Source organism: Pseudophryne corroboree, chromosome 3, assembly GCF_028390025.1.
Source record: "Pseudophryne corroboree isolate aPseCor3 chromosome 3, aPseCor3.hap2, whole genome shotgun sequence".
Lineage (NCBI taxonomy): Eukaryota > Metazoa > Chordata > Amphibia > Anura > Myobatrachidae > Pseudophryne > Pseudophryne corroboree.
Window position 1 is genome coordinate 508,303,126 of NC_086446.1, and position 23,604 is coordinate 508,326,729.

At 46.3% G+C, this 23,604-nt stretch overlaps 1 protein-coding gene across 5 annotated transcripts in view; it reads left to right on the forward strand.

The window, feature by feature from the left end:
* The window catches only part of ARHGAP44 (Rho GTPase activating protein 44), a 361,660-nt gene that overhangs the window by 176,550 nt on the left and 161,506 nt on the right, over positions 1–23,604 (forward strand). For all 5 annotated transcript variants that reach the window (XM_063961030.1, XM_063961031.1, XM_063961034.1 and 2 more), the window contains exon 2: positions 23,540–23,579. In XM_063961030.1, coding sequence (XP_063817100.1) covers positions 23,540–23,579 — 40 coding nt within the window. The remainder of the gene's footprint in view (positions 1–23,539; positions 23,580–23,604) is intronic.

The window sequence follows — 23,604 nt, forward strand, 5'->3', positions numbered from 1 at the left end:
TTCCTATCATTTTCTGAACAATATTTCCATTTCTGGAACGTATGCTAGGTCTGTTTAATCATTGAACAAGGGTTATAAGTAGTGTCCTTCCTAAATAACATAAACCTTCGGAGTTCGGGGAGAGCCACTCATAAACCTTTCTTCCACATATATTAATGAGCTCTTTATCTGCAATGTGTGAATAGCCATTGTCTGACTATTCCTGATTACCTCTGATCTCCATAACTACTAGACCTTTGATTTTTCTCTGATTTTAACAAACTGGTCGGCTAATCCTGGGATCCTATAAGGAGATCACTCCTTACTACAGAACCAGTTCCAGTCCCACACTCGACTCCTCATAAAAAAACCTCGCAAAAATAGAATATCCTGAAAGAAAATGTTTGTCAGCAGGAAAGAGAGAAAAGAGAAATAGAACAAACTCTTGTTTATAACAAATCAATTATAATGACTGGTCTTTCTGCAGTCCTTTAGTACGCTCAGGTAGTGTCCAACAGTGCCACCTCTCAATCTTCACGGAACAGAGTCTCTGGTGATACTTTTGCGATCTCTTTGCCTTGCTCTTTGAATACACAGTTCACTTGGAACACACAGTTCACTTTGCTCTCCACCTTGCTCTTTGAACACACAAACTCGATGAATGTGAGCAATAAACTACTTTGTGACGAGTTCTCAGCGACCTTCTTGCAGTGGGACGAGTGGACCCAAGTCTTTCTTTCGCGAACCTTTAGTGCTGTCAACAAATCTTGGTATGGTCCTTCCCACCTGTCTATTAGGCAACCTGAGCGTAAGGGCAATCACACAGTCTCTTGGTTCATAATCAATACAGTTAGAATTTGGCATACCAGCAATTAACAGGTTCAAGTTCTTTTGTCAAGTTCTCAAATGCTGGCTCATCTCAACAAGGTACTGTACTGTCACCTCATTGGTGTATTTCTGATCATTGTGCGGATCAATCATGACATGAGGTTGTCTTCCAAAAACAACCCCAAAAAAAAACAGAAATACCAAAACCAAAACAAATTTCGAAGAGGGTGATTCGTCGAGTGAAGATCTGGGAGTGGTTCCGAAGCTACATAATACTAGTGGCAGTATCTATGATCACAATAGTACAATTTCAGGCTTTGCTCCTACTTCTAGGCGTACCATTATCTACACACAAATTTCTGCGCAATTTTCCTTTGCGGTAAACACAGCAGCATCCGTGGTGGCAGGAAATGCCTCTACCCAGTTTGAGAAAACATCAGTGCACACCAATACATAACAATAATTCCTAAAGGGTGTTAACTGTATGAAGTCGATTTGTATTTCCTGAAAAGATCCGTGTGCAGGAGGGATATGGGATGGTTCTGTTGGTATTGCTTTACCAATATTCTTCCTCAAGCAAGTAAGACAGGTCATTGCTCTCTTACCTGCATGAGAATAGAATCCTGGCGCACCACCAGTAGGCTCTCATCAGCCTGCACCTACCCTCTTTGCCTAGATGAGTCAGACCGTGTGCCACCTCAGCTAGACTTGGAAAGTATGCTCCGTGGGCTACTGGCTTACCGTGTCCACCTGCCTACAGTCCTGAGGACTCCTGGCCATACCGCTTTGTCCTCCAGACTGCCTCTTCCTGCAGGGATCACAAATTTCTCTAACGTCCTAGTGGATGCTGGGGACTCCGAAAGGACCATGGGGAATAGCGGCTCCGCAGGAGACTGGGCACAAAAGTAAAAGCTTTAGGACTACCTGGTGTGCACTGGCTCTTCCCCCTGTGACCCTCCTCCAAGCCTCAGTTAGATTTTTGTGCCCGAACGAGAAGGGTGCATACTAAGGGGCTCTCCTGAGCTGCTTAGAGTAAAAGTTTAAAGTAGGTTTTTTATTTTCAGTGAGACCTGCTGGCAACAGGCTCACTGCACCGAGGGACTAAGGGGAGAAGAATCGAACTCACCTGCGTGCAGAGTGGATTGGGCTTCTTAGGCTACTGGACATTAGCTCCAGAGGGACGATCACAGGCCCAGCCATGGATGGGTCCCAGAGCCGCGCCGCCGGCCCCCTTACAGAGCCAGAAGACTGAAGAGGTCCGGAAAATCGGCGGCAGAAGACGTGCTGTCTTCAATAAGGTAGCGCACAGCACCGCAGCTGTGCGCCATTGCTCTCAGCACACTTCACACTCCGGTCACTGAGGGTGCAGGGCGCTGGGGGGGGGGGCGCCCTGAGACGCAATAAAAATACCTTTTTTGGCAAAAAATACATCACATATAGCTCCTGGGCTATATGGATGCATTTAACCCCTGCCAATTTTTCCATAAAAAAGCGGGAGAAAGGCCGCCGAGAAGGGGGCGGAGCCTATCTCCTCAGCACACTGGCGCCATTTTTTCCTCACAGCTCCGTTGGAGGAAGGCTCCCTGACTCTCCCCTGCAGTCCTGCACTACAGAAACAGGGTAAAACAAGAGAGGGGGGGCACTAATTTGGCAGATAAATATATACAGCAGCTATATCAGGGAAAAACACTTATATAAGGTTATCCCTATATATATATATAGCGCTCTGGTGTGTGCTGGCAAACTCTCCCTCTGTCTCCCCAAAGGGCTAGTGAGGTCCTGTCCTCTATCAGAGCATTCCCTGTGTGTGTGCTGTGTGTCGGTACGTTGTGTCGACATGTATGAGGAGGAAAATGGTGTGGAGGCGGAGCAATTGCCTGTGTTAGTGATGTCACCCCCTAGGGAGTCGACACCTGACTGGATGGTCTTATGGAAAGAATTACGTGATAGTGTCAGCACTTTACAAAAGACTGTTGACGACATGAGACAGCCGGCAAATCAGTTAATACCTGTACAGGCGTCTCAAACACCGTCAGGGGCTATAAAACGCCCGTTACCTCAGGTCGATACAGACACTGACACGGACACTGACTCCAGTGTCGACGGTGAGGAAACAAACGTATTTTCCAGTAGGGCCACACGTTACATGATCACGGCAATGAAGGAGGTTTTGAACATTTCTGATACTACAAGTACCACAAAAAAGGGTATTATGTGGGGTGTGAAAAAACTACCCGTAGTTTTTCCTGAATCAGATGAATTAAATGAGGTGTGTGATGAAGCGTGGGTTTCCCCCGATAAAAAACTGCTAATTTCTAAAAAATTATTGGCATTATACCCTTTCCCGCCAGAGGTTAGGGCGCGTTGGGAAACAACCCCTAGGGTAGATAAAGCGCTCACACGCTTATCAAAACAAGTGGCGTTACCGTCTCCTGATACGGCCGCCCTCAAGGAATCAGCTGATAGGAAGCTGGAAAATATCCTAAAAAGTATATACACACATACTGGTATTATACTGCGACCAGCAATCGCCTCAGCCTGGATGTGCAGTGCTGGGGTGGCTTGGTCGGATTCCCTGACTGAAAATATTGATACCCTGGACAGGGACAATATATTATTGACTATAGAGCATTTAAAGGATGCATTTCTATATATGCGAGATGCACAGAGGGATATTTGCACTCTGGCATCAAGAGTAAGTGCGATGTCCATTTCTGCCAGAAGAGGGTTATGGACACGACAGTAGTCAGGTGATGCGGATTCCAAACGGCATATGGAAGTATTGCCGTATAAAGGGGAGGAGTTATTTGGGGTCGGTTTATCGGACCTGGTGGCCACGGCAACGGCTGGGAAATCCACCTTTTTACCCCAGGTCACCTCTCAGCAGAAAAAGATACCGTCTTTTCAGGCTCAGTCCTTTCGTCCCCATAAGGGCAAGCGGGCAAAAGGCCACTCATATCTGCCCCGGGGCAGAGGAAGGGGAAAAACACTGCAGCAGACAGCCTCTTCCCACGAACAGAAGCCCTCCCCCGCTTCTGCCAAGTCCTCAGCATGACGCTGGGGCCTTACAAGCGGACTCAGGCACGGTGGGGGCCCGTCTCAAGAATTTCAGCGCGCAGTGGGCTCACTCGCAAGTGGACCCCTGGATCCTGCAGGTAGTATCTCAGGGGTACAAATTGGAATTCGAGACGTCTCCCCCTCGCCGGTTCCTGAAGTCTGCTTTACCAACATCTCCCCCCGACAGGGAGGCGGTATTGGAAGCCATTCACAAGCTGTATTCCCAGCAGGTGATAATCAAGGTACCCCTCCTACAACAGGGAAAAGGGTATTATTCCACGCTGTTTGTGGTACCGAAGCCGGACGGCTCGGTGAGACCCATTTTAAATCTGAAATCCTTGAACACTTACATAAAAAGGTTCAAGTTCAAGATGGAGTCACTCAGAGCAGTGATAGCGAACCTGGAAGAAGGGGACTATATGGTGTCTCTGGACATCAAGGATGCTTACCTCCATGTCCCAATTTGCCCTTCTCACCAAGGGTACCTCAGGTTTGTGGTACAGAACTGTCACTATCAGTTTCAGATGCTGCCGTTTGGATTGTCCACGGCACCCCGGGTCTTTACCAAGGTAATGGCCGAAATGATGATTCTTCTTCGAAGAAAAGGCGTCTTAATTATCCCTTACTTGGATGATCTCCTGATAAGGGCAAGGTCCAGAGAACAGTTAGAGGTCGGAGTAGCACTATCTCAAGTAGTACTACGACAGCACGGATGGATTCTAAATATTCCAAAATCGCAGCTGATTCCGACGACACGTCTGCTGTTCCTAGGGATGATTTTGGACACAGTACAGAAAAAGGTGTTTCTCCCGGAGGAGAAAGCCAGGGAGTTATCCGACCTAGTCAGGAACCTCCTAAGACCAGGCCAAGTGTCAGTGCATCAATGCACAAGGGTCCTGGGAAAGATGGTGGCTTCTTACGAAGCGATTCCATTCGGCAGATTCCACGCAAGAACTTTTCAGTGGGATCTGCTGGAAAAATGGTCCGGATCGCATCTTCAAATGCATCAGCGGATAACCCTGTCTCCAAGGACAAGGGTGTCTCTCCTGTGGTGGTTACAGAGTGCTCATCTCCTAGAGGGCCGCAGATTCGGCATTCAGGATTGGGTCCTGGTGACCACGGATGCCAGCCTGAGAGGCTGGGGAGCAGTCACACAGGGAAAAAATTTCCAGGGCTTGTGGTCAAGCATGGAAACGTCACTTCACATAAATATCCTGGAACTAAGGGCCATTTACAATGCCCTAAGTCAGGCAAGGCCTCTGCTTCAGGGTCAGCCGGTGTTGATCAAGTCGGACAACATCACGGCAGTCGCCCACGTAAACAGACAGGGCGGCACAAGAAGCAGGAGGGCAATGACGGAAGTTGCAAGGATTCTTCGCTGGGCGGAAAATCATGTGATAGCACTGTCAGCAGTGTTCATTCCGGGAGTGGACAACTGGGAAGCAGACTTCCTCAGCAGACACGATCTTCACCCGGGGGAGTGGGGACTTCACCCAGAAGTCTTCCACATGATTGTGAACCGTTGGGAAAAACCAAAGGTGGACATGATGGCGTCCCGCCTCAACAAAAAACTGGACAGATATTGCGCCAGGTCAAGGGACCCTCAGGCAATAGCTGTGGACGCTCTGGTAACACCGTGGGTGTACCAGTCAGTGTATGTGTTCCCTCCTCTGCCTCTCATACCCAAGGTACTGAGAATCATAAGAAGGAGAGGTGTAAAGACTATACTCGTGGCTCCGGATTGGCCAAGAAGGACTTGGTACCCGGAAATTCAAGAGATGCTCACGGAAGACCCGTGGCCTCTACCTCTAAGAAAGGACCTGCTCCAGCAGGGACCATGTCTGTTCCAAGACTTACCGCGGCTGCGTTTGACGGCATGGCGGTTGAACGCCGGATCCTGAAGGAAAAAGGCATTCCAGATGAAGTCATCCCTACCCTGATCAAAGCCAGGAAGGATGTAACTGTGCAACATTATCACCGTATTTGGCGTAAATATGTTGCGTGGTGTGAGGCCAGGAAGGCCCCTACAGAGGAATTTCAACTGGGTCGATTCCTGCATTTCCTGCAAACAGGACTGTCTATGGGCCTCAAATTAGGGTCCATTAAGGTTCAAATTTCGGCCCTGTCAATATTCTTCCAAAAAGAACTAGCTTCAGTTCCTGAAGTTCAGACGTTTGTCAAGGGGGTACTGCATATACAGCCTCCTTTTGTGCCTCCAGTGGCACCTTGGGATCTCAATGTAGTTTTGGGATTCCTAAAATCACATTGGTTTGAACCACTCACCACTGTGGACTTCAAATATCTCACATGGAAAGTGGTAATGCTGTTAGCCCTGGCTTCAGCCAGGCGTGTATCAGAATTGGCGGCTTTATCCTATAAAAGCCCTTACCTAATTTTTCATACGGACAGGGCAGAATTGAGGACTCGTCCTCAATTTCTCCCTAAGGTGGTTTCAGCATTTCACTTAAACCAGCCTATTGTGGTGCCTGCGGCTACTAGGGACTTGGAGGATTCCAAGTTGCTGGACGTAGTCAGGGCCCTGAAAATATATGTTTCCAGGACGGCTGGAGTCAGAAAATCTGACTCGCTGTTTATCCTGTATGCACCCAACAAGCTGGGTGCTCCTGCTTCTAAGCAGACGATTGCTCGTTGGATTTGTAGTACAATTCAGCTTGCACATTCTGTGGCAGGCCTGCCACAGCCAAAATCTGTAAAAGCCCATTCCACACGGAAAGTGGGCTCATCTTGGGCGGCTGCCCGAGGGGTCTCGGCTTTACAACTTTGCCGAGCAGCTACTTGGTCAGGGGCAAATACGTTTGCAAAATTCTACAAATTTGATACCCTGGCTGAGGAGGACCTGGAGTTCTCTCATTCGGTGCTGCAGAGTCATCCGCACTCTCCCGCCCGTTTGGGAGCTTTGGTATAATCCCCATGGTCCTTTCGGAGTCCCCAGCATCCACTAGGACGTTAGAGAAAATAAGAATTTACTTACCGATAATTCTATTTCTCATAGTCCGTAGTGGATGCTGGGCGCCCATCCCAAGTGTGGATTGTCTGCAATACTTGTACATAGTTATTGTTACAAAAATCGGGTTATTATTGTTGTGAGCCATCTTTTCAGAGGCTCCTCTGTTATCATGCTGTTAACTGGGTTCAAATCACAAGTTGTACGGTGTGATTGGTGTGGCTGGTATGAGTCTTACCCGGGATTCAAAATCCTTCCTTATTGTGTACGCTCGTCCGGGCACAGTATCCTAACTGAGGCTTGGAGGAGGGTCATAGGGGGAGGAGCCAGTGCACACCAGGTAGTCCTAAAGCTTTTACTTTTGTGCCCAGTCTCCTGCGGAGCCGCTATTCCCCATGGTCCTTTCGGAGTCCCCAGCATCCACTACGGACTATGAGAAATAGAATTATCGGTAAGTAAATTCTTATTTTTTGTATCTTAATTTAACTATCATGTGTTTGCAATGTAGAGTACCATGAGCATAACTCAAAAAAAAAGAAAAGAAAAAGAATATCTCTAGAGGAGAGAAAGAAGAAGAAAATTAAAAAGAAAATGTCAGGTTTGCCATTCACCAACAGGCATATCAGTGTCTATACAAAATTTCCCTTCACCAGTATTCCCATTCTCCACCCTTTGTGCATGACAAGGCACACTGCAGTAATACTGGTGTCATCGTGCTGTTGAGATATACTGGGTTTGGGCAGAACTCTGAAGGACCTAGGCATGTGGAGTTTGAACTGTACTTGGGTCCATGTATTGTACCACCCTGTGTGAATGCAAAAGATGAAGAGGAAACTGTAGAGAAATAGAATAGAGGTTGGTGACAGATGAGTTTGTAGAGGTGGAGAAGATTTTATAAAAATTTGACAACGGGATTGGGCACTACGGGGAAGTGATTCTCTACTTGGTCTACTCCTTAAAAAAATTTCTGTGTGTCTTATCTCTACTGGGACTATCCCAGCCATCAATCCAGTGTCCTGTCCATCCTAAGTTCATAGGGAACCCGGTATCTGTGAGTTAATTTCCTCTACCTGTGATGGACATGCATATAGAACAGTGAAATGTAACATTAGTAAGTTGCATTTATTCTGTTCTTCCCATTAACCGAATCTGTGTTTTCTATATGGTTAATGATTCCTTACTATATGTCCCTTGGTCCCGTCTATGTGTTTAATAATGTGGCTTGTGTTTTCTGTCTAGGGGATCTATATTGACTATGTGTCCTACTACTCCTACAATCTCTGGCAAAATGCCCTTCCTTCCTACAAGTGTAACATATTATTGACCATTTGGGATCTGGGGTTTGGACTGATGGGTCTTTCCTGTATGTGCCAGTATACTTACCGTCCTCAACCTCTCCACCTGTTGTTCTCTGCGCCTAACACTATTCTTGTGATGTTTAATAGCACACTATCTAAGATTAGCTACTGTGACCCCTTTCCAATTTTGCAAAGAAGTCTGCACCCTGACACTCAATGCCTTTATTGAGCCCGTCCATTTGCACAGAGACAGCCACCTCCCACTTGCCGAATTAGTGTTTACCAGTGGTGTTATCCAGATGGAGAGTTTTCTATTTCTGCAAAAGACAAAAACAAAAAAAAATGTAACAAGCTTCTAGGTCATGCAAAGTATTTCATTCAATCCTTCTCATCCCGTATTAAGGGACTGTACGTGGTCCAACAAACATTTCCAAGCTCATCTTTACTAGGGGCATTACTAGGAATGAATACTTCTTATATGGTAACTGAAAGAAATACCCTGGGGTTACCTTGTCTCTGTCCGCTTTCCTACTGGCAAATACTAATGTGCGGACAGGTTTTTCTCCATTTCTGACGTTACTTTCTTGATTTTTTTTTAGATTTATTTATTTGTTTTACTATATATCATACTTGCCTACCCTCCCTCATTCTGCAGGAAACTCCCTGAAATAGCAGCAATCTCCCTGACTCCCTGAATAGACCAGCAATCTCCCTCATTGCACCTTTCCCCCATTATGCAGCTGTTACATTCTTGGGGGGGGGGGGGAATAAATCACAGATACATACATTCACATACATTCAGTGCCATTTCCCTGCATTGGTTATAAGGCACAAAGGGGCAGATGTATTAACCTGGAGAAGGCATAAGGAAGTGATTAACCAGTGATAAATGCAAGGTGATACACGCACCAGCCAATCACCTCCTAACTGTTAATTTACATATTGGAGCTGATTGGCTGGTGCGTGTATCACCTTGCATTTATCACTGGTTAATCACTTCCTTATGCCTTCTCCAGGTTAATACATCTGCCCCATAGATCCCTATGGCTACATGCATTTAAAATAAAGTTTCTCATGGCCACTTACAGTATATGGAACCTCTTGTAAAGCACAATACGTAAACAAATTCTGCAAAATATCAGTGTCTTTTCTTCAACAAGTAGATCTTACTAACTTTGGGGCTCATTTACATTTGGATGTAAGTCATTTTTATGACACGCCTCTCAGATGTAGCAGCACGCGTCTGCGCTGATAGGTGTTACTGTCACAATCTCCCTGAAATGCTTTTTCAAAAGTAGTCAAGTATGCTATATATGTACACGAATGATACCATACTTACCTGTTCCACTGGTCTCAGCCACTTCCCCCACAGGCTACTGCTCTTCCTTTACCGGTTGGATACTCCTCTGGGTGCATGAGAAATGGCTGAAAACGATCAGGTCACCTTCTCCTCCTAAATAAAACTTCAACATTCATTAGTACATATATATAGGTTACAGTCATATTTTTCATATTTTTATTATTTTCTATAGTTTGTATGCTGGCCGTAACTGCTTCCACATCTGCATAAGGCGGTGTACTTGCATTCTCTTTTTTTTTTTCCTGCTTATTTGTTGTTGCTACAAGTTCAAACAGTTCTTATATTTCCATTCTTGTCTTATATGACTTTGGTTAGACATACCACCTGCAATACCCTAGGATCAAACTCACCAACCCCTCTTGCTGTCACAGGTTTAAACAATTTGAATGTCTGACCCTTTGTTTTTGGGATTTTATCAGACATATTCTTATCCTTAAGTTCTGCAATACCTCTGGTTCAAAGCTGCTCACCTTAGGGAATGGTACCCTATTTTTGTCAGTCATACATTCCCATTCAGACAAAAAGTCTTCAGCGTGTGGACCATATTTCCCACACATAATACTTTTTCCTTTAAACTTCGCTGACCCCTTGGGCCGCTGCTCTTCAACCTGAACCCTGGTTACAAAACGTCCACCGCTTTTGCAATTGGATCCCATCACGGACTTTTTCCTTTTACGCAATCCCCAATGCACAATACGAATAGACGGTGAAAGTTATCAGAGTGCTTTCACCCACTCACCGCCCACGTTGGCCAGTACTACCATACACTGTCGATAGCGAAGGCAATGTACCCAACCTAGGGCCCTATCTGACCTATATTTACTGGAAGTTTTTTAGGAATAACTTACCATTTCCAGTAAAGTATCGGCCGTTGGAGATTCTCCTGAGAGAGACCAGCGAAAACTCCCTATGCACTTTATTATACACAAATCACGCTTGCGTATGCTCTATGCAGCGCTAATGATACCGCGATTTTACGCAAAAACTTGTAAAAAGGATATCAAGTTGCGCTATCTATCGCACCCACAAACGCGCGGTCCAATCGCACAGCATATAGGTACTTGTTACTTATCTGCCGTACGACCATGGGTCGTTATAGAAACTGGGACCCTCAGTCCGGAGCGTAATACCAAAAAAAAAACCTTTTAACTTCAATACTTCACAATACAATGCACTATCACGCTCCTCTACAAATCACCTCATGATTTGCGTATTAAAGCTTATACTAACGTGAGTCAGCCTTCTCACGCCACCAAGCCTCCACTCACTTGATGTCCAGAACGACTGGATCCCGAATTACTGGGTTCGAATTTCACTCACTCCTACGTTCGCTCACTCAGGTATACTTGGTTTTTCTGTACAGAAAATATTTTCATTTAGATAGGCAGCTTTACCCCAGAGGCAATACAGTTTTTTTAAACTAAATTTAAAGTAACCTGCTTTTGAAATCTGATAGTTATGTGCTATTGTATTAAATGTATACTATCCCACCTTTGAACTAAACGACACTATTGTATAATTTGTACTCAGCGCCCGCATTCTTACGCACTTTGCGCAAACACGCGACCGTGCGTGTCTCTACGCTGCGCGCGCAGTCCTTTACTTTGTCCGAGACACGTGTAAAAAACCCTGCGTCCACAATAAAACAAATCATACAACTCTATAAATGTGAGCAATAAAACTACTATTGCCCACTAAACACAACACAGTTTCTTTCTGTATAAACCTTTACAACAAGGCCAGACTGTGTTTGTGCTTTACGCTTACTTCCTTAAATATTTATTTTAGTTTTAACTATATAGCAACAAATATCTCCGGTTTCACACAGGTCTAAATGAATCTTGCAATGATCAATAATTTAAATGATATGATTCAGATTGGATAGCCATCTTGCAGAACATACATTGATATAAACACACACATAATTATATATATGTACCATTCACTGGTCTCCTGAGACTCATTTACCCATTCAGTGCTTCTAATTTGAATATTACAGAGGTTCATATGCCTGTTCAAGAGGATAGTGGGACAGGTTAATTAACATTTCAATGGCTAGCCTAAACTAGCAAGCAGAGTTACTAAATCCTAGAGGTAAAAAAACCCAAAAAACTTTGTTTATATCTGTGTGTAATTCTTACATCAAGTATTCATCTCACTATTAACTTTCACTAGGCCCCATTGAAACTATTTGTAATTGACTATGGCATGGGTTAAATAAATGCATTGGTAACTCATAAATCGTGTTTCATGTGACCAAGGAAAGCTGATTATTCTGAGCAGACTGAAAATCAGCCATTTAGAAAAATGACCTTCCCAAAATGGCCGCTGCTCCTCCCCCTCCCACATCCATGAGGGTTACACAAAATGGTGGACAGGCCATGTGGTTAGTCCAAAATGGAGGACAGACCATGAGGCTTCCTTTGTCACAAAGAAATCACACATCATTCAAGCATCAGAAGTTATTTTAGGCCTGAGTTAAAAAAAAAAAAAACTATATCATGGCTATGCAGCAACTTTTAAATGTACTTTTAACCCTACTTAACAGATAAGCAATCTAATCTGAATCAAACACAATATGACTTATTTGAACCTTGTTTTGCAACAATAAAAATACATTTTAGCATCTTAAATATTATGAGAAACGCATTGTCCCTTGAATTTCATATCAGCGGCTTACTGATACCACAACAATACATTAACGGGGATGTTATTTTCATCAGCTTCTCAATGCATCCATTGTAGCCGGTCAATTACAGCCGCGTTTGTAATGTACAGTGCATCATTGAGAACGTGATATCCCGGACGAGCCCCCATCTAAGAATGCCAAATTGATTTCTCACAAATATTTAAAATGCCCGCTCTAATATATATTGTAAATGCCTGCACATCTTATTACCATATCCCATGAATGTGCGCTATACATCGCAAAACACTGCATCCCATAAGAGAAAACAATACACCCACACATTATCTGAGTTCCAAAGCTCATTGATGTATATATTTGTTATTAAAAGGATATGGATTCAATATATATTACAAAGTACAGTATACCTATAGTTACATGGTTACACTCACACAGTAAACAGTTAAAACACAGTTACATATGGTTACAGATAAATACCAGCGATACAATACCATATCTTTCTCATATAAATTTGTCCCTCCATATGACTCTCTCTCTCTTTTCTCTGTAAAATCATGCGAGACCTCCATCTCCCTCTGAGACCAAAAAGGAACTACTTTCCTGTGTGACCAGAAAAATGTGTTAACTTGTTTCTGGGGGAGGGGTTCATGATGAGTCACTATTCTCTTTGTATATGCTGATCAGGTTCTGCCTTGAAGACTGCCAAAGGGCTGGCTGAGTTCCCTGTCCACTGTAACATTCATTGTTCTAACAAAGTGATTTTAGCTTTTATACATCTAATCATAACCATCCGTCACAATGCCCCACATCTCAATAACAAGTATCAAATTAATCTACACATTAAGCTGGTTGTTTTAATAGTAAACATGACCGGTCTATTTGGTTCCGTTCAAATAATACACATTCATGACATTACTTCATTAGATAATTTTAAATCATCATGATGTCTGGCGCTTGATATTATTATAATTATGTACTGTATGAAATAAGTGCCCCTGACGAAAACCACGGAGAGTTGAAATGGCCGTCGGGCTGTAGTACTAGGATCATGTCCAGATGTTTTTTCTGTAAGGAATAAACCCCTTTTTTTCTTTTCATCATCAAAACGTGAGTGCTGGTCTTTTTTCTTTTCTTTTGCAAAAGTGAGTGTCTGTATATATATATATATATATATAGGGAACACTTAAACAACACAATGTAACTCCAAGTCAATCACACTTCTGTGAAATCAAACTGTCCACTTAAGAAGCAACACTGATTGACAATCAATTTCACATGCACGGGCTGCCAATCACAGCGCGTCCTGCCAGCATCTGTCCAATGGCGGGCGGATGGGCCGTGGCCTCGACGGAGCCTTAACCAATGGCTGGCGGAGAGGGGCGGGGCCGTGTCGGAGCCTTAACCAATGGCTGGCGACGGAGCCGTAACCTGCTGCTGCTGCTGTCTCTGCACAATCCAGCGGCCACTCTGATATCTAACCTGCGGGCAGTATTAGTGGTATCAGTAAATACACTGCTCAAAAAAATAAAGGGAAAACTTAAACAACACAATGTAACTCCAAGTCAATCACACTTCTGTGAAATTAAACTGTCCACTTAGGAAGCAACACTAATTGACAATCAATTTCACATGCTGTTGTGCAAATGGAATAGACAACAGGTGGAAATTATAGGCAATTAGCAAGACACCCCCAATAAAGGAGTTGTTCTGCAGGTGGTGACCACAGACCACTTCTCAGCTCCGATGCTTTCTGGCTGATATTTTGGTCACTTTTGAAAGCTGGCGGTGCTTTCACTCTAGTGGTAGCATGAGACTGAGTCTACAACCCACACATGTGGCTCAGGTAGTGCAGCTCATCCAGGATGGCACATCAATGCGAGCTGTGGCAAGAAGGTTTGCTGTGTCTGTCAGCGTAGTGTCCAGAGCATGGAGGCGCTACCAGGAGACAGGCCAGTACATCCGGAGACGTGGAGTAGGCCGTAGGAGGGCAACAACCCAGCAGCAGGACCGCTACCTCCGCCTTTGTGCAAGGAGGAACAGGAGGAGCACTGCCAGAGCCCTGCAAAATGACCTCCAGCAAGCCACAAATCTGCATGTGTCTACTCAAACGATCAGAAACAGACTCCATGAGGGTGGTATGAGGGCCCGACATCCACAGATGGGGGTTGTGCTTACAGCCCAACACCGTGCAGGACGATTGGCATTTGCCAGAGAACACCAAGATTGGCAAATTCGCCACTGGCGCCCTGTGCTCTTCACAGATGAAAGCAGGTTCTCGCTGAGCACATGTGACAGACGTGACAGAGTCTGGAGACGCCAAGGAGAACGTTCTGCCTGCAACATCCTCCAGCATGACCGGTTTGGCAGTGGGTCAGTAATGGTGTGGGGTGGCATTTATTTGGGGGCCCGCACAGCCCTCCATGTGCTCGCCAGAGGTAGCCTGACTGCCATTAGGTACCGAGATGAGATCCTCAGACCCCTTGTGAGACCATATGCTGGTGCGGTTGGCCCTGGGTTCCTCCTAATGCAAGACAATGCTGGACCTCATGTGGCTGGAGTGTGTCAGCAGTTCCTGCAAGATTAAGGCATTGATGCTATTGACTGGCCCGCCCGTTCCCCAGACCTGAATCTAATTGAGCACATCTGGGACATCATGTCTCGCTCCATCCACCAACGCCACGTTGCACCACAGACTGTCCAGGAGTTGGCGGATGTTTTAGTCCAGGTCTGGGAGGAGATCCCTCAGGAGACCATCCGCCACCTCATCAGGAGCATGCCCAGGCATTGTAGGGAGGTCATACAGGCACGTGGAGGCCACACACACTACTGAGACTCATTTTGACTTGTTTTAAGGACATTACATCAAAGTTGGATCAGCCTGTAGTGTGTTTTTCAGCTTTAATTTTGAGTGTGACTCCAAATCCAGACCTCCATGGGTTAATAAATTTGATTTCCATTGATAATTTTTGTGTGATTTTGTTGTCAGCACATTCAACTATGTAAAGAACAAAGTATTTAATAAGAATATTTCATTAATTCAGAGCTAGGATGTGTTGTTTAAGTGTTCCCTTTATTTTTTTGAGCAATGTATACATAGGTGTGCGCAGCACATTTTATTAGGGGGTGCACCATCAGAGGGGTGTGTCTAGCACCACCTATTGGGCGTGTCTAGCACCATCTACTGACGGTCAGCGCACTATAAAATATCCACCCTTGTACCAATCCTAATAATGCAGATACAGGGGGCGTAATTCAGACCTGATCGCAGCAGCAAATTTGTTAGCAGTTGAGCACAACCATGTGCAGTGCAGGTGGAGCAGATGTAACATGTGCAGAGAGATTTGGGTGGGGTGTGTGCAAACTGAATCTAAATTTCTCTGACGTCCTAGTGGATGCTGGGACTTCCTTAAGGACCATGGGGGATAGCGGCTCCGCAGGAGACTGGGCACAAAAGTAAAAGCTTTAGACTAGCTGGTGTGCACTGGCTCCTCCCCCTATGACCCTCCTCCAAGCCTCAGTTAGATTTTTGTGCCCGGCCGAGAAGGGTGCATGCTAGGTAGCTCTCCTGAGCTGCTTAGAGTAAAAGTTTAAATAGGTTTTTTATTTTAAGTGAGACCTGCTGGCAACAGGCTCACTGCATCGTGGGACTAAGGGGAGAAGAAGCGAACTCACCTGCATGCAGAGTGGATTGGGCTTCTTGGCTACTGGACATTAGCTCCAGAGGGACGATCACAGGTTCAGCCTGGATGGGTCCCGGAGCCGCGCCGCCGGCCCCCTTACAGAGCCAGAAGAGCGAAGAGGTCCGGAGAAATCGGCGGCAGAAGACGTTCCTGTCTTCAGATAAGGTAGCGCACAGCACTGCAGCTGTGCGCCATTGCTCTCAGCACACTTCACACTCCGGTCACTGAGGGTGCAGGGCGCTGGGGGGGAGCGCCCTGAGACGCAATAAAACACTATAAAAACCTTATATGGCTAAAGAAATGCATCACATATAGCTCCTGGGCTATATGGATGCATTTAACCCCTGCCAGTTTTCCTAAAAAAAAAAGCGGGAGAAAAGGCCGCCGTGAAGGGGGCGGAGCCTTTCTCCTCAGCACACAAGCGCCATTTTCTTTCACAGCTCCGCTGGAAGGACGGCTCCCTGACTCTCCCCTGCAGTCCTGCTACAAGAATCAGGGTAAAACAAGAGAGGAGGGGCACTATTGGCAGCTAATATAAAACAGCAGCTATAAAGGGAGAAACACTTACATAAGGTTATCCCTGTATATATATAGCGCTCTGGTGTGTGCTGGCAAACTCTCCCTCTGTCTCCCCAAAGGGCTCGTGGGGTCCTGTCCTCTTTCAGAGCATTCCCTGTGTGTGTGCTGGGTGTCGGTACGATTGTGTCGACATGTATGAGGAGGAAAATGATGTGGAAGCAGAGCAATTGCCTGTGTTAGTGATGTCACCCCCTAGGGAGTCGACACCTGACTGGATGGTCGTATTTAAAGAATTACGTGATACCTCGGATGGTCGGCACAGACCCAGACACGGATACTGAATCCAGTGTCGACGGTGAGGAGACAAACGTAATGTCCAGTAGGGCCACACGTTACATGATCACGGCAATGAAGGAGGCATTGAATATTTCTGACACTACAAGTACCACAAAAAAGGGTATTATGTGGGGTGTGAAAAAACTACCAGTAGTTTTTCCTGAATCAGATGAATTAAATGAGGTGTGTGATAAAGCGTGGCTTTCCCCCGATAAAAAACTGCTGATTTCTAATAAATTATTGGCACTATACCCTTTCCCGCCAGAGGTTAGGGCACGTTGGGAAACACCTCCTAGGGTAGATAAGGCGCTCACACGCTTATCAAAACAAGTGGCGTTACCGTCTCCCGATACGGCCGCCCTCAAGGAACCAGCTGATAGGAGGCTGGAAAATATCCTAAAAGGTATATACACACATACTGGTGTTATACTGCGACCAGCAATCGCCTCAGCCTGGATGTGCAGCGCTGGAGTGGCTTGGTCGGATTCCCTGACTGAAAATATTGATACCCTGGATAGGGACAGTATATTATTAACTATAGAGCATTTAAAGGATGCATTACTATATATGCGAGATGCACAGAGGGATATTTGCACCCTGGCATCTAGAGTGAGTGCGATGTCCATTTCTGCCAGAAGAGCGTTATGGACGCGACAGTGGTCAGGTGATGCGGATTCCAAACGACATATGGAAGTATTGCCGTATAAAGGGGAGGAGTTATTTGGGGTCGGTCTATCGGACCTGGTGGCCACGGCAACGGCTGGAAAATCCACCTTTTTACCCCAGGTCACCTCTCAGCAGAAAGACACCGTCTTTTCAAACTCAGTCCTTTCATCCCCGTAAGGGCAAGCGGGCAAAAGGCCACTCATTTCTACCCCTGGGCAGAGGAAGGGGAAAAAGACTGCACCAGGCAGCCTCTTCCCAGGAACAGAAGCCCTCCCCCGCTTCTGCCAAGTCTTCAGCATGACGCTGGGGCTCTACAAGCGGACTCAGGCACGGTGGGGGGCCGTCTCAAGAATTTCAGCGCGCAGTGGGCTCACTCGCAAGTGGACCCCTGGATCCTGCAGGTAGTATCACAGGGGTACAAATTGGAATTCGAGACGTCTCCCCCTCGCCGGTTCCTGAAGTCTGCTCTACCAACGTCTCCCTCCGACAGGGAGGCGGTAGTGGACGCTATTCACAAGCTGTATTCCCAGCAGGTGATAATCAAGGTACCCCTCCTACAACAGGGAAAGGGGTATTATTCCACGTTGTTTGTGGTACCGAAGCCGGACGGCTCGGTGAGACCAATTTTAAATCTAAAATCCTTGAACACTTACATAAAAAGGTTCAAATTCAAGATGGAGTCACTCAGAGCAGTGATAGCGAACCTGGAAGAAGGGGACTATATGGTATCTCTAGACATCAAAGATGCTTATCTCCATGTCCCAATCTACCCTTCTCACCAAGGGTACCTCAGGTTTGTGGTACAAAACTGTCATTATCAGTTTCAGACGCTGCCGTTTGGATTGTCCACGGCACCACGGGTCTTTACCAAGGTAATGGCCGAAATGATGATTCTTCTTCGAAGAAAAGGCGTCTTAATTATCCCTTACTTGGACGATCTCCTGATAAGGGCAAGGTCCAGGGAACAGTTAGAGGTCGGAGTAGCACTATCTCAGGTAGTGCTACGTCAGCACGGGTGGATCCTAAATATCCCAAAATCACAGCTGATTCCAACAACACGTCTACTGTTCCTGGGGATGATTCTGGACACAGTCCAGAAAAAGGTGTTTCTCCCGGAGGAGAAGGCCAGGGAGTTATCCGAGCTAGTCAGGAACCTCCTAAAACCAGGCCAAGTGTCTGTGCATCAATGCACGAGAGTCCTGGGAAAAATGGTGGCTTCTTACGAAGCGATTCCATTCGGAAGATTCCATGCAAGAACTTTTCAGTGGGATCTGCTGGACAAATGGTCCGGATCGCATCTTCAGATGCATCAGCGGATAACCCTATCTCCAAGGACAAGGGTGTCTCTCCTGTGGTGGTTACAGAGTGCTCATCTTCTAGAGGGCCGCAGATTCGGCATTCAGGATTGGATGCTGGTGACCACCGATGCCAGCCTGAGAGGCTGGGGAGCAGTCACACAGGGAAGAAATTTCCAGGGCTTGTGGTCAAGCATGGAAACGTCTCTTCACATAAATATCCTGGAACTAAGGGCCATTTACAATGCCCTAAGTCAAGCAAGGCCTCTGCTTCAGGGTCAGTCGGTATTGATCCAATCGGACAACATCACGGCAGTCGCCCACGTCAACAGACAGGGCGGCACAAGAAGCAGGAGGGCAATGGCAGAAGCTGCAAGGATTCTTCGCTGGGCGGAAAATCATGTGGTGGCACTGTCAGCAGTGTTCATTCCGGGAGTGGACAACTGGGAAGCAGACTTCCTCAGCAGACACGACCTCCACCCGGGGGAGTGGGGACTTCACCCAGAAGTCTTTCAAGTGATTGTAAACCGTTGGGAAAAACCAAAGGTGGACATGATGGCGTCCCATCTCAACAAAAAACTGGACAGATATTGCGCCAGGTCAAGGGACCCTCAGGCAATAGCGGTGGACGCTCTGGTAACACCGTGGGTGTACCAGTCGGTGTATGTGTTCCCTCCTCTGCCTCTCATACCCAAAGTACTGAGAATCATAAGAAGGAGAGGAGTAAGAACTATACTCGTGGCTCCGGATTGGCCAAGAAGAACTTGGTACCCGGAACTGCAAGAGATGCTCACGGAGGACCCGTGGCCTCTACCTCTAAGAAAGGACCTGCTCCAGCAGGGACCTTGTCTGTTCCAAGACTTACCGCGGCTGCGTTTGACGGCATGGCGGTTGAACGCCGGATCCTGATGGAAAAAGGCATTCCAGATGAAGTCATCCCTACCCTGATCAAAGCCAGGAAGGATGTAACCGCGAAACATTATCACCGCATTTGGCGAAAATATGTTGCGTGGTGTGAGGCCAAGAAGGCCCCCACAGAGGAATTTCAACTGGGTCCTTTCCTGCATTTCCTGCAAGCAGGACTGTCTATGGGCCTAAAATTAGGATCCATTAAGGTTAAAATTTCGGCCCTGTCGATCTTCTTCCAGAAAGAACTGGCTTCATTGCCTGAAGTTCAGACGTTTGTCAAGGGGGTACTGCATATACAGCCTCCTTTTGTGCCACCAGTGGCACCTTGGGATCTCAATGTAGTTTTAGGGTTCCTAAAATCACATTGGTTTGAACCACTCACCACTGTGGAATTAAAATATCTCACATGGAAGGTGGTCATGCTGTTAGCTCTGGCGTCAGCCAGGCGTGTCTCAGAATTGGCGGCTTTGTCATATAAAAGCCCTTACCTAATTTTTCGTTCAGACAGGGCAGAATTGAGGACTCGTCCTCAATTTCTCCCTAAGGTGGTTTCAGCGTTTCACATGAACCAACCTATTGTGGTGCCTGCGGCTACTAGGGACTTGGAGGACTCCAAGTTGTTGGACGTAGTCAGGGCCCTGAAAATATATGTTTCCAGGACGGCTGGAGTCAGAAAATCTGACTCGCTGTTTATCCTGTATGCACCCAACAAGCTGGGTGCTCCTGCTTCTAAGCAGACGATTGCTCGTTGGATTTGTAGTACAATTCAGCTTGCACATTCTGTGGCAGGACTGCCACAGCCAAAATCTGTTAAAGCCCATTCCACAAGGAAAGTGGGCTCATCTTGGGCGGCTGCCCGAGGGGTCTCGGCTTTACAACTTTGCCGAGCAGCTACTTGGTCAGGGGCAAACACGTTTGCAAAATTTTACAAATTCGATACCCTGGCTGAGGAGGACCTGGAGTTCTCTCATTCGGTGCTGCAGAGTCATCCGCACTCTCCCGCCCGTTTGGGAGCTTTGGTATAATCCCCATGGTCCTTACGGAAGTCCCAGCATCCACTAGGACGTCAGAGAAAATAAGAATTTACTTACCGATAATTCTATTTCTCATAGTCCGTAGTGGATGCTGGGCGCCCATCCCAAGTGCGGATTGTCTGCAATACTTGTATATAGTTATTGTTACAAAAAAATCGGGTTGTTTATTGTTGTGAGCCATCTTTTCAGAGGCTCCTACGTTTATCATACTGTTAACTGGGTTCAGATCACAGGTTGTACAGTGTGATTGGTGTGGCTGGTATGAGTCTTACCCGGGATTCAAAATCCTTCCTTATTATGTACGCTCGTCCGGGCACAGTATCCTAACTGAGGCTTGGAGGAGGGTCATAGGGGGAGGAGCCAGTGCACACCAGCTAGTCTAAAGCTTTTACTTTTGTGCCCAGTCTCCTGCGGAGCCGCTATCCCCCATGGTCCTTACGGAAGTCCCAGCATCCACTACGGACTATGAGAAATAGAATTATCGGTAAGTAAATTCTTATTTGCAGTGTAACAATAAAGCAGCCAGTATTTACCCTGCACAGAAACAATATAACCCACCCAAATCTAACTCTCTCTGCACATGTTACATCTGCCCCACCTGCAGTGCACATGGTTTTGCCCAACTGCTAACAATTTGCTGCTGCGATCGGGTCTGAATTACCCCCATTGTCAGATGTTGTGGTATGCACCAAACAAACACTCCTGATGGCACTCATTGTAATAACAGTGCTCCTCCTCAGCCTGGTCTAGGTCCCCCTCTCTTTCCCCTACAGGCTGCAGCTGCTTACTTACAAGTTACAAGTCAGTCACTCACTGACAGTGGCAGACTAGTGCTGCTGCTGCTGCTGGAAAAACAAGTGACGTGTCACTGCTGCCGCCGACCGCCTGCCAGTATTAAATTTGTCTTCCTGAGAGGAACTCTGGCTGCATGCTACTCCTCATCAGCGGCTGGGGTTGCAATGGCATAGAAGAAGAGAGGCTGGCGGGTGGACGTGCGTGAGTCATGACGTCATCACTCACATCATGCTGTTTCTGTACATGGTGGTGGAGCCGGGAGTTTGAAAGCCGGTGGCAGTGGCACCCTTGATTAACCGGGCGTCCGGTCAGTAATGCAGTCCTGACAGGGTGCAGCACAGAGGGGACAGTAATCAGTCTGCTCGGCGATTGCTGCACCAGGCACCCCCCCTGCGCACGCCTATGAATGTATATATTAGTATATCACTTTGATCATTTAAATAATAGGGGCCCCCACAAGTTTGTTGCCCAGGGCCCCCACAGACCTTAATCCGGCTTTGCCTGGAACATTCACATAATAAGGACCATCTACACTGTCTATTTAGCCACCACCCAGTTACTGCCTAAGAACGCCTGCACATTTCCAAGACATGGCTAATACCTTGCATCTCAATCGCAACATTACTACTGTGCGCACATTCTGTGTGATTCATGGTGCTGTAGAAGTTTTAGGGATTGGCATACATGTACAGAAGCAAGAAATCGCTCATCTCTGTCAACTGAGATGAGGGTAGCTATATCAGACTGTTCAGTACCCCATATTGGTGTGACAGTCCTGTTCCCCTTTTCACGCGGTGACCTTCCTCGAGCACACAAAAGGGGTAATTAAGATTTGATTGCAGCAGCAAATTTGTTAGCTAATGGGCAAAACCATGTGCACTGCAGGTGGAGCAGATATAACATAGATTTCAGTTTGAACATACCTCGCCCAAATCTAACTCTCTCTGTACATGTTACATCTGCCCCCCCTGCAGTGTACATGGTTTTGCCCTTTAGCTAACAAATTTGCTGCTGCGATCAGATCTGAATTAGGCCCTAAGCCGCTCTCCCCATAATATTAAATCCAAGGACAATAGCACCTAGGTTAAGCAACAAAATCTATAGTGGGTATCTACGTGATGCGAGGCCTGGAATTTTAATGTTAAGGTGCTTGGAATCAGCAGTAGGTGCTTGGTAAGAATATTGCTTAGCCATACAGTATCCTTGCTCAGTGGGTTCTTTTTTTTTTGATCTCTTGAACTTGATCGGTGTGTAGTTCATAAGATGCCACATCCCAATCTGACCTTTTGCAGAAGAGCTTGAATACATTGATCGAATAATGCTCCTGCATGCACACCATACAGTTATGGGACCAGTCATACAATTATCAGCTGAATGGTCCGATAATTGTGTAGTATGTACCCAGCCTAAGGAGTAAAAGCAAACAAGAAGCTAATTTGTTGCACTGCAGATAGGACGGATTAAAAATATGCAAAGAGATTTAAGGACGTGTCCTAGCTCAGTTCTAAGTTTTGGTGGAAAAACAAAGCTGCCCAGTATTTGTGGTAATATGCAAAAGCAGCCAGTAATACCCCTGTCACACTGACAGTAGCCAGGTCGCACCCGGGAAAATGTACGCGGGTGTTTCCCAGGTGCGACCCGGCTTGAGATCCCTTCAGACTTGCGGCCCGACCCGGCATATTGCCGGGTTGGTGACGTCACCATTGACGTTACCGGAGGCTGTGCTTGGAGATAATCATTTCCAAGCACTGCCTCCTCCTGTGCAGAGAACGGGTGCCGGGTCGCCATGACCCCACATACCCGTTCACACTGCAAAGCATCCCGGGACAATCTCGGATTCAACCCTGGTCGAGACCTGGGATGAAATACCAGGGCGCTCGTCCCAGGATATTGTTCCTGTATCCTTTCACACTGAGCAAATTCCCAGGTTGATGCGCGTTCATGTGCAATAACCTGGGAATTTTTTGTCAGTCTGAAAGGGGTATAACTTCCTGCATTAAAAAAAAAAATACATTGGCACCCATGACAGGGCAACATGGTTTGTTCCAAGAGCAAATTGTTTTTTAATTTATTTTTTTATTAGCTCCTAACTTGCCTTAGCTCTTTAATGTCTAATGGTTTGGCTCTTACTTCGTAAAGACCTGTTATATTAATACTTTCATCTTTTTCAGGGCTGAGAAGACAGAGGTCCTGAGTGATGATCTTTTGCAGGTAAGTGTCCGAGAAAACAACTGTT